Raw genomic sequence first — 12,270 nt, forward strand, 5'->3', positions numbered from 1 at the left:
GGGAAGCTTAAAGTTGTGTAGAACACTTGCATACATACTACAGATAGATACATAATAATTACAACGGTCTGTTACTTACCTTTGATGTACCATTCCCCCAAGCTGGTTCCCTACTGAGAAAAGGGAAAGGAGAATTAAAGTCTGAAAGCACAAATACACCTCATGCAGATTTCTCCTAAAGACTCTTATGCTGGTGTTAACACGCAGGAGTACAATGAACCAGATTCCAGAATGGACCTTGTCTTGGTACCATATTTATAGTTACGCATTATAACCATAATTTTTTCACTGAGGTTTGCTGTCTGCAAGGCAGCTACATGAAACAGAAAGATAATCAGCATTTTCCCAACTATAAATGCAAGCAGCCTCCCAGTGGTCTGTACTGGGCCATGCGCTTACAACAGGTTGAAGAAAAATAAATTTGTATGCAAACTATTTTTTTTTAAAAATCGGTAAGAGACTGAATGTTGAAAAAAACTATCTTTCTTGTGCATTTACTTTAAATCAAGAAACCAAGGTGAAGGACCAAGTTCCATAGTGCAGAGCACAGAGGTTAAAAGTGAATTTATTCAACAACAACTTGCATTTATATAGAGCCGTTAACATAGAAAAACATCCAATGCACTTCAGAGGCGCAGTCAGGAGAAAATGGACTCCGAGCCAAAGGGAAGGATCCAATGGAGAACGAAGATTGAACATAGTTCTTAACTTTAAAATAAACCCAAGAGGTAAGCAATTTCTTACTGGGTAGCTGAATCAAATTTGACTATAGTAAAAACAGCAACTGTACTGCATACAATCAAGAACATTTGGACTCAAATGATGAAAAGATACTTAAAATTGCCTTAGAAAACTGCTAGAAATCCTTAGGAGAAATTAATCTTTAATAGAATAAAGAGTTTAAGCAGCTCCGTTAGACTTCGAAGGAATGCCTAGAAGTAATACACTGGGGAAAGGAGTTAGTGGAAGAGTGGAATTATATTTCAAATCAAACACACTCAGATCAACTGAACAGGCCACTTATAAAGAGCAGAGAGTTTATGATTTCTAACTACAAAATAAAAACATAAAAATATTGTTTTTTGGGTGGGAGGGGGAGAAGGCAGAAGGTGGAGGACAAAAAAGCAGCATGTTCTGAGCCACAATTGTGTTATAGAAACTTTATCTTGCTGTTCAGCTACATTACTTCACAATGTTAAATCAAAAATACAAATACATTCTCCTTTTTTGTCCTGTGTGCACCTCTGGATGTAGCAATACCCCCCAACAGTACCAGATTAGCTACCGGTAGCACCAATGTTTTCTGGTCACCAGCCGACAATGCCTGAACGCAGTCTTAACAGGCCAGCAAAGCAGTTTTGTGCTTGCTGGCCTGTACAGGGCATCCCAGTCATCGAGGAAGATATAGTGACCAGCTAATTGGGAACAGTGACTTCAGCTTCCATGTGCATGGCTACATGGTCCCACAATACATCAGCACGGTTTCTATATCAGGCATGAATCTGGTGCTACAGAACTCCTTTCTAAAACAGTTCCGCAATATAAATGTGCCACTAATCCAGCACTGTGCTCCTCATTCTCCAGCTCCACTAATCAACATTATTTAGCTTAATAAACTTGGAACTATATTTTCACTACTTTTGTTCTCAAAAGTGCAGTTTTGGAACTGATGGGGAATTGACAAGTTCAGCTTCAGCATTTGGATCGCTCATCAGCAAATGTTATTTCCAAAGACCAGTTTAACAGTGACTGCCAAACAGATAAAGCATAACTGTGCTGAACACCATGCTGCCTGACGCACATGTTGCACACGGATTCTCCCACCGGTATCAGGTCAAAGTGTATACCATTTCTCCCTACTCCAACTAAAAATGGAAGAGCAACTTTCAGCTACCAATTTTTGAAATAAGGTACATTTCAGAGCTGAATGAGTAAATTCTTCACTTTATCACATACGGAATTTTTCTTCTTCAAGCAGATAAGCATTAAAGATGCACAGACAATAGCAAACTATGTGGACAGCCAGTTACAACCAGCTTTGTAAACTGCCAATAACTTCTTTCTCTTACTTAACCACTAGATCCAGAACTGTGAGACCCAGAAAAAGAAACTGGTGGATGGAGCACCAACTTTAAGTTTTTTTGTTCTATTATGTTGTTCATGAAAACAATATTATAGGCCATGAGAAGATTGTAAAATCTATTTTGTTCTAAGCTTAACTAACAATGAAAGCATATCCATTGAAATTGATTCGCTGAAGGTTTGATTTTATTACAGCTTTACCTCCCCATTACCACTGGGCCAGCCATTAGTAAGTGGAGGTCAAGTATACGAGGAATCGCCAACAAATTGGGAGAAGAGGTAATCTACCTCTATTGGTAGTCTCGCTCTTGCCCCCTACGTTGCACTGTAAAAGTCTGTTCCAAAGGGATCGCGGTGCAGAGAATACTGTCTCCCTTTCCTTCGTCCATTAACGCCAAGCATCACCTTTGCTAAGATGACAGGTAAGTAGCTTTTCTGCTCCATTAAGTCTCAAACCAGCTGCTCAGCAGTGTACAATTATCAAGTCTTGCTTAAGTGACACCACTGTGGGAAGTGCCTGGCCTCCTTGCAGTACCTGATAAAAGCTTGAGAGTCGTACCAACGAATCACTGGTGTAAACACACATCCTATTACTCTGGACCAGTGGACTAGAGCTTCTATGTTCTGTGCCATGTTTGTTCTGATAAGATTTTAAATCTCATTATAAATGTGACTAGCAAAGATTATGCAAATATAGTCAGAGCAAAAGAACTCTAAAATCAAGTGGCTAAATTGAGAAACAAGAAAAAATAATGCTGTCAAGTTTGGTCAGCAACACACTGGCTTACCCCCATCATCCAGTGTCCGTTTTTGAGTCCCATAGCCATAAACTGCAGGATCTACCACGGGAGTAGAATTGTTCAGATGTGACCCACCATCTATTTTAGCAGCAATCTTCAACAGGGGAGAAAAAAACAGCAGCATATTAGCATTTTAAAATCAAGTGCAACATTTGAAACTTTTTTCATCTGAATATTTGCTTTACAACTCGCATTAGCATTAATACTAGATAGTACCATTCAGGATAACTTGGGTTTAAATGGAGAAGATTCCATCAGTGCAACTTTGAATTATATTTATAAAGCACCACTGCTATAGCAAGATGCCCCAAGGTGCCCCACGTTTGGAGTCAGATACGAGTAGGAGCAAGGGTGGAATTGGAGAAGATGGCTAAAGAGTTAAATTTTAAAGAGGCTTATGAAATTGAGAGGGTGAAGCAAGGCAGATGGGTTCGGGGAGAGGATTCCAAAGTGCAGGTGGAAGGGTGACTGAAGACTTCGCCACCAGTGGTAAAGTGTAAGGAGAAAGGAACACGCAGTGGACCAGAGTTGAAGCACTGAGTGTAGAAACAGGGTTATAGGGCTGAGGAAGTTGCACAGGTAGTGAGGATTGAGGCCTTGGAAAGATTTGAAGACAAGGATAAGAATTTTGAAGTTGATGCGCTAAGGAATGAAGAGCTAGCAACAATCAGCAAGGATAGGAGTGGTTGGTGAACAGGACAGAATGTGGACTACAGAGTTCTAAGATATTAATATTGAAGTATTCCAGTGCTTTCCTCATCTTTCGTCCTCCAAACTGGTTCAGTACCAGTCTAGTACACCTTTCCTACACAGCATTAATTGGCAAGCACATCAGTGTAACTGTTGCAATATTCCAGGTATCACTGTCATGGTGTGTACACAGCACAACACTAAACATTACTCTAAAGTTACAAATGCAATTGTGAAACAAAGTAAAAACAATGCACCTTAATCTGACATGCCCCAGGAGCAACTTAAAATGGAACAGCACCAAGATCAAGTGTTTTGACAAAACTACCAAGTAATAGAAGTATTTAAAATTATATACTGAGGATCTATGTTCTTTTTTGGGGGGAGGAAGGAAGAAACGGGCAGAGCAAGAGGTGCCGACTGTGGTCGGAGCATGTAGCAGGCCTTAAAAGCTTTGAATGCTTGTGCACTCAAACTGTAGAGTTCAAACTCTGCCAAGTGTATTCAATGGCCAAAGTTACGGACAGGTTCAATGAAAGCCCTGATTTCCAAGTGGTGAGTAACTTAAAATTTTGCCAGCACTGGTCTGGTAATGACCAACTCCATAGAGTTATACAAACCTGGGGCAGAGATTATTTAGTCAGGACTACTGGTGTAAATCAGGTGCACGATTCCACAAAATATTAAAATTAAACTAAAATCAACAGCGGAATATTAAAGAGACTTAATGTGGTCAGAAGCTAGAAAATATAATTGTACTACAATAAGGGAGGGTACCTAAACCCCACACACCATGGAATACTGGAAAGATCATAATGGAGACAGAAAAGAGGGGTGGGTGGAGTTGGGTAAGAGAGGAATATGGAGAGAATGCATTTCAGGTGGAATTGCTATAAAAAAATAGGATGAGCTAGTGAGGCCTATTGATCTTTTCCGGTGTCTAAAATAAATTTTATGACCAGAAATAAGCTAGTGAATTTGGAATTCTAAGGGAATACTTGAAGTGGAAATGCCCCACTATCCATTCAATAAATGCTGATGAATAAATCTATTGCACCTGGTCCCAGGGTAAGCATTTTAAGACATTTTTCATTACACTACACAAGTACAAGCTTGCAAGTCTTGATCTGTTACTGGCAAAGGAGGGGCACTGATCCCTGAACACCAGCCGGATTTGGCTGAACACATGGTGCTTGAGCCCGTCTGACAAATTGGTGAAAGGAGTTCTTTTTGCCATTGTGTTTGGAAACACTTTCATATCTGGCTACAATTCTAGATTGTACTGGCTGGAAGATACTAAGCACACTGATTATATACAATGTATCTAACTTTTTTGGGCTGTTTTCTCTCATCTCCCTCCCCTGAAAGTGTTAATTTCTGTCAGGTTATTGTTTCCACTTCACTGGGACGAACCTTGCCCAAGTATCCAATACTTATGTGCAGGCCTGGGCAGTGACCATATTTGTGAGTGGCATATTAACATTGAGCCAGCTCCCGTCCTCACCAGGTACGCACACGTACATTTCCCAGGAGTCGTCAATGAATAGCAATCAGATTCTGGCTGATTTTCCAGTCACTAGGTGTCTCTCGTCACCCCAGCTGAAATTAGCTAATTCGGCACCTGGACTTGAACCTGAGGCTTTCTGGCCTTTATAGAATCATAGAAAGGTTACAGCACGGAAGGAGGCCATTCGGCCCATCAAGTCCGCGCTTGCTCTAAGCAACAGCAGTCCAGCTAGTCCCACTCCCCCGCCCTATCCCTGTAGCCCTACAATGTTTTTCCTTTCAAGTACTTATCCATTTTCCTTCTGAAGGCCATGACGGTGACTCAGTTACACATCGATTTTTTTTTAATCAACTGAGCCATTGGGGGAGCATGTATATTATGGGATATATTTACTGAAGTCTTACCAAAAGTTAAAACAATATTGTACTTTTAACCAATGATTCCCAAGCTATCTTGTAAGCTCCACGCAATACACCCTTTCTAACCAACACAAAGATTTAACAGTGACCTAGATTATCAGGAATGCACACACAAAGCCATTAGTTTGCCTTAAAATCTGTACAGTCTGCTGAACCCGAACAGAATAAAATATATCTTATTCTCCAAATATGGTCCGAACAGTTACAATAATTGAAAGCGCTGCAAGCTGCTGCTTTGGCTAATGTACTAACAGATTGATTTGAAGCACAGTTAAGCAAAAAGGTGCCCGTTCAGTGACTGTCAGTCACTAAAAAGGTCCCTGACACTAAACCACTACTATTACCTGGGCAGTAAAGAAGTCACTTGACCACTAGCTAGTGACAATCAATACCACCAAAAAACAGATTAAGTGGTCATTCATTCTATTACTGTTTGTGGGATGTTAATTTGTGCAAGATGGCTGTCGCATTTTCTTACATAACAGTAACTACACTTCAAAGTAATTAGCTTGCGAACTGCTTTGGAACATTTGAGATGTGATAAGGCATTAAGTCAATGTTCCTTAATGTACAATACTCTTAATTCATCACCAAATTGCTCCCACCAGTAACAGAGCTGTAATCACACTATTATAGAGCTCAAAATACAGTCCTTCATACATAACCCAAGTTTGGAAAAAAAAAAAATCTATAATTGTACTGCTGGCTGCTTTTCACTACTCCCCAAATGGACACAATGGGCCGGGTGTTCCTGTGAGTGGCGAACGAACAGTGCCATTCGTTATATTTGCACTTGCCCACAGACTTTTCATGGACTTTTCCACGGCAAGTTCCTCTCATCAGGTACGCAATCCAATGTGGCGCCCTCTACAGGGCATCTGTGACCTGTGTGAACGGGGCAAGTAACTGTATCCCCATAACCAGATTGAAGCATCGTTAATGAGCAGCGTAGAGTCAGAATCAGGAAGTTAAGTTAGAACAGTGAATTCAATGTCAAATCTGGAACAGAAAGCAAAATAAAGTGTAAGAAATATTGAATTAAGAGATAGTTTTTAAAAACTCTAATGTCCAACAATTAAAATCTGAAGAAATGAAACTCCACACTTGTAAAAGTTAATTTTCAGTGCCAGTTAGGTTGTTTGGCAGTCATTAAGATTTACCACACCATTAAAAGGGAGTTTAAACTCGAAATGACTTGACGGACCTTTTTCTGGGGAGATTAGTTCATATCGATCAGGTCAGTGCAGGAACTTCACGTCGTTTCATTCATTTGAATGGGGAGCCAGCTGGCGAGGTGTTGTTCTCGCGAAGCTGACGGAGCAGCAGGGCATCTGGTACAGCAACTTCCGGATTTCCGCATTTAACTGCGCACGTGCAGTTGTGAGAAGTTGCTCTACCATTTGCACAGAAATAACAGTGAGCTGTTAGCCTCGCCATTATTTTTACAGGAAAACCTGTCCCATTATGAAGTTTCACCGTGGCTGGTGGTAACACTCTTGCCCGAATCAGGAGGTTGTGGATTCAAGCTCCACTGTCGAGTTGAACACATAATCCAGGATGACAGTTCAATGCAGTACTGAGGGAGTGCAACATGGTCAGAGGAGCTGCCTTTTGGATATGCTAAACCAAGGCACTATTCAATGAACAGCCAGGAGTTTGCCCGGTAACCCTGCCTCAACCAACACCACCAAAAATGGGCTGTCCGGTCATTCGTTCGCTGTTTGTGGGACGTTACTGTGCACAAATTGTCTGCCACGATTGCCTACAACAGTGACTGCACTTCAAAAGCAATCCACTGTTTGTAAAACACTTAGGGATATTTTGAGACACAAGATACAGTGACACCTGTAAATTAGGGACACCTGAGGGACTTGTATCAGGTGTCTTTTATTTGCAGATGTCCCTATTTTCAAAATGGTCGTTTTATGTATAGTAAATTATTTGGGACTGTCAATCAGTGTCTCTTTTTTGGAGGTGTCCCTTTGTACAGGTTTCACTATAAATACAAGCTCTTTCTTTAACACAACCACCAGTACACATCACTGAAATCCTACTGACCACAGTGGTAAACCTTGGAAGAGATCTCAGTTTTCTCAGTCAGCCAGGAAACAAGAGGTTGCCGAGTGGATCGGTAAGCTTTTTCTTTATGGTAACAGGTTTTCTAGTAGGGATATTCTTAAAGCTCAATGCAATGGCATTCAACACCATACATAAGTAAGCACGGCTTGCATTCTCGCTCTTCAGAGAGAAAACATTACGCAACAGTTGTAGCTGAACTCTGCCAAGTATTGAAAAAACACCACTGGTATCACACACGAGTTTGAACATCAGCTGATGCAATCCTAGCAAAGGCTTGCTACAGTTTTTGATAACTACTGCTGTTCAGGAGCATTTTAAAGCAGAGTCCTACTGAACTTGGGCAGCTGAGAACACAAAACTCAACAGAAACAAACTTAAACAGTAAAAGTGATTGCTCCAAACTCGCAAGTATACAAAAAAAAGCAACACAGAACTTTATGCTATTACTGTACTCACTTCTCAAAGATAACCAGTTATGGGCTCTCCAACATTTGAATGATTTTACCCCCTATCATTTCTTTCTTTCAAAAAAGCCGGCACATGCACGACGGGCTGTACGATTCTATGATTCTATCATTTTTCTAACCTCTTCTGAAGCTGCTAACTAATGCTGAACATGGTTTCACAGTCAGGGAGCCAGCTGGTACCTCATTCAAACCTCCATTAGTCACATATAGCGTCATACAATGATATAGCACAGAAAGGGGCCATTCAGCCCATTGGGTTTGTGCTGGCTCTTTTAAAAAAAGCTATTTAATCAGTCCCACTCCCCTTTCCCCATAGCCCTGCAAATTTGTCCCCAAGTATTTATCCAATTCCCTTTTGAAAGTTACTATTGAATCTGTTTCAACCATCCTTTCAGGCATTGCATTCCAGATCATAGAAATGTTACAGCACAGAAGGAGGCCATTTGGCCCATCGAGTCCACGCCAGCTCTATGCAAGAGCAATTCAGCTAGTCCCACTCCCCCGCCCTATCCCCGTAGCCCTACAATTTTTTAAAAAAACTTTCAAGTACTTATCCAGTTCTCTTTTGAAGGCCATGATTTAATCTGCCTCCACCACCCCCTCAGGCAATGCATTCCAGATCCTAACCGCTCGCTGTGTAAAAAAGTTTTTCTTCATGTCACCTTTGGCTCTTTTGCCAATCACCTCAAAGCTATGTTCTCTGGTTCTTGACCCTTCCATCAATGGGAACAGTTTCTCTCTATCTACTCAGTCTAGACCCAATATGATTTTGAATACCTCTACCAAATCTCCTCGCAACTTTCTCTGTTCCAAGGAGAACTCCGATTTCTCCAGTCTATCCACGTAGTTAAAGTCCCTCATCCCTGGAATCATTCCACTAAATCTCTTCTGCACCCTCTCCAAGGCCTTCACATCTTTCCTAAAGTGCTGTGCCCAGAACTGGACAGAATACTCCAGTTGCAGCCGCACCAATGTTTTATAAAGGTTCATCATGACTTCCTTACTTCTGTATTCTCTATTTATAAAGCCTAGGATCCCATAGGCTTTAACTGCTTTCTCAACCTGCCCTGCCACCTTCAACAATTTGTGCACATATACCCTCAGATCTCTCTGTTCCTGTACCCCTTTTAGAATTGTACCCTCTAGTTTATATTGCGCCTCCTTGCTCTTCCTACCGAAATGTATCACTTTGCATTCTTCCGAGTTAAATTTCATCTGCCACATGTCCACCCATGCCACCAGCCTGTCTATACTATATCCTCTTGAAGTCTATCACTATCCTCCTCACTACCCTTCCAAGTTTCGTGTCATCTGCAAATTTTGAAATTGTGCCCTGTACACCCAAGTTCAAGTCATTAATATATCTCAAGAAAAGCAGCGGTCCCAGCACAGACCCCTGGGGAACACAACTGTACACCTCCCTCTAGTCCGAAAAACAACCGTTCACCACTACTACCTGTTTCCTGTCACTTAACCAATTCTGCATCCATGTTGCTACTGCCCCTTTTATTCCACAGGCCACAATCTTGATGACGAGCCTATCATGCGGCACTTTATCAAACGCCTTTTAAAGTCCATATACACCACATCAACTGCATTGCCCTCATCTACCCTCTGTTACCTCATCAAAAAACACAATCAAGTTAAACATGATTTGCCTTTAACAAATCCGTGCTGGCTTTCCCTAATCAATCCACACTCATCCAGGTGACTTAATTATGTCCCGGATTATCGTTCCTAAAAGTTTCCCCACCACAGAGGTTAAACAGACTGGCCTATAGTTGCTGGGTTTATCCTTACACCCTTTTTTGAACAAGGGTGCAAAATTTGCAATTCTCCAGTCCTCTGGCACCACTTCTATATCTAAGGATGTTTGGAAGATCATAACGCGCTGCGTAAAACAAATTCTCATCTCACCTCTGGTTCTTTTGCCAATTACCTTAAATCTGTGCCCAATATGAAGCAAGGCAGCAAGTAGGTTCTCTGACAATGAATCTAATTATACCACCACAACCTCCACACATGTATTTTCCAGGCAGCCTCACTGAATCAGCTAACAGAAGCAGGAACTGGCTCATGTTCCCCAGTCTAGCACAAAAGCACTGAAGTCAATTGCAGCACCCTAACTACTGTAATATATATTTGAGCACAAAACACACAAAGCCAATATACTCTAGAATACTTCCAGAAGAACTTCTGTCCATTTATGCTCATATGGATTGCGCTTTTGATTCTTAGTTGAGATGAGCTAGCACATGGAAATGCATCTGTTTATATGTTAGTTGGCATAGCAGGATAGTGAAGTTGTGCAGTATTTAAATAGTTTTTAAGTTACAGATTTCTTATAGCCAAATATTTACTCCAACACTATCCAATGAGGCCGCAGATATGTGAACATTGCATGAGGGTATGACTGGGCTTGGCTGTGAAGCCCTTCATGGTTGAAGAACCTGCCAACACATGCTGTCTTGGTTCACATACAAACAGTTTGACTTTCTGCATTAAAAGACAGAGCTCCAAATGAAAACACTGGGAGGCAGTCCTGTACTTGGTATTGTGTTTAGTTGGATAACTGTGTAGACCTTTTGGATCAATACTGCAATGAACTGACAATATACCACAACGTCTGTACTAGGGCTAGACAACTGCTCAGCAAGCATCTGCACTTTAGTGAATGTTAGTTTAAATATTCAAGGAATGTGAAATTAGGGCTGGTGTGCATTCATTGTAACCATATAGAAAGCAAATGTCTTGGAGAGGAATCCCCAGCGGTATGCATCTCCAAGCATCTTTATTAACAGCAAATATTTTCTAATACAAGGCATTCAATTTTTAAAAAACATTTTATTAAAGTTACAATAGGGCTCTCTACATCAAGGACAACTCAACCACTGCAGCCACAAAAGCAGAAACTCTATTCTCTCCCCCCACCCTCCCCATCATTATATTGGATCAGTGGGCATCAGATGTGCTACATACCAGGGAGCAATTTTGAGACAGTAGACAGATTTGGGGATTCTGTTAGTTATAAACTACTTTGTGTGTTATGTCACACAAATAGATCCCTACACCAGATCACAATCTTAAAATTCAAAGATCACACAGATGAGGGAAACCAATTATTTGGCCCACCCAGTTCATCCTACCATGGAAAACTACATCCCCCTTGTGCTTTGGTGACCAGAATTTAACAGAGTACCAAAGCTGCAGCCTAACCAAAATTCTGCACCTCTGGCATTAAAAGCCCAGACTTATAACTTATTCATTGGGCAATACAGCTCAGAAAACTGCTTTGCTGCTCTGCGTTAACTGGGCATGTTAAGCGATGAACCTATTAAACCCAGATTTCTTTGACACTGTCTCAGGCTGAATCAGACTGTTCGCAACCTCAACGTTCTATCTGACCATGAACTGAGCTTCCGACCCCATAGCCCTTCCATCACCCAGGCAGCCTACTTCAACCTCCATGACATCGCCCGTCTCCGTCCCTGCCTCAGCCCATCTCCTGCTGAAACAGTCATCCATGCCTTTGTTACTTCCAGACTCGACTATTCCAATGCTCCCCTGGCTGGTTTCCCATGTCCCACCCTTCATAAGCATAAGCTTATCCAAAACTCTGCTGCCTGTATCCTAACTCACACCAAGAACCGTTCACCCATCACCCCCATGCTCGCTGACCTACATTGGCATCCGTTCCACCAACACCTCAATTTTAAAATTCTCATCCTCACGTTCAAATCCTGCAGTGGCCTCGCCTCTCCCTATCTCTCTAACTCTGCGTTCCACCAACCCTACGATCCTTCAAGAACTTAGCTTTCCTCCAATTCTGGCCTCTTGTGCATCCCTCACTTCCTTCGCCCTACCATTGGCGGCCGTGCTTGTCTAATCCTCAAGCACTGGAATTCCCTCCCTAAACCGCTCCATCTCTCTCTCTCTCCTTCTTTAAGATGCTCCTTAAAACCAACCTCTTCTACCATGCTTTTGGTCGGTCACCTGTCCTAAAGATTCCTTTGGTTCCGTGTCAATTTTTATCTGATTGCACTCCGGTGAAGCGCCTTGGAATGTTTTACTATGTTAAAGGTACTATATAAATACAAGTTGTTGCTGTCGCTGTTTGGCCATTCATTCTATATGCCTATTTCTTTCCCCAAATGTATAACAACTTGAATTAATCTGTATTGAATTTCATATATCATAGTTCAAAGTTTGTTTAAGTCTTTTTGTAG

The 12,270-nt window shown here is 41.5% G+C and overlaps 1 protein-coding gene across 7 annotated transcripts in view; it reads right to left on the reverse strand.

The window, feature by feature from the left end:
* fubp3 (far upstream element (FUSE) binding protein 3) overlaps positions 1-12,270 on the reverse strand; it is a 92,739-nt gene that overhangs the window by 54,665 nt on the left and 25,804 nt on the right. For 6 of the 7 annotated variants that reach the window (XM_067969847.1, XM_067969845.1, XM_067969844.1 and 3 more), the window contains exons 2-3: positions 2,871-2,976; positions 80-113 (exon numbers count right to left, since the gene is read on the reverse strand). In XM_067969847.1, the coding sequence (XP_067825948.1) occupies positions 80-113; positions 2,871-2,976 (140 nt within the window). The remainder of the gene's footprint in view (positions 1-79; positions 114-2,870; positions 2,977-12,270) is intronic. The other variant, XM_067969842.1, reaches the window with a different exon arrangement.

This window comes from Heptranchias perlo, chromosome 31, assembly GCF_035084215.1.
Source record: "Heptranchias perlo isolate sHepPer1 chromosome 31, sHepPer1.hap1, whole genome shotgun sequence".
NCBI lineage: Eukaryota > Metazoa > Chordata > Chondrichthyes > Hexanchiformes > Hexanchidae > Heptranchias > Heptranchias perlo.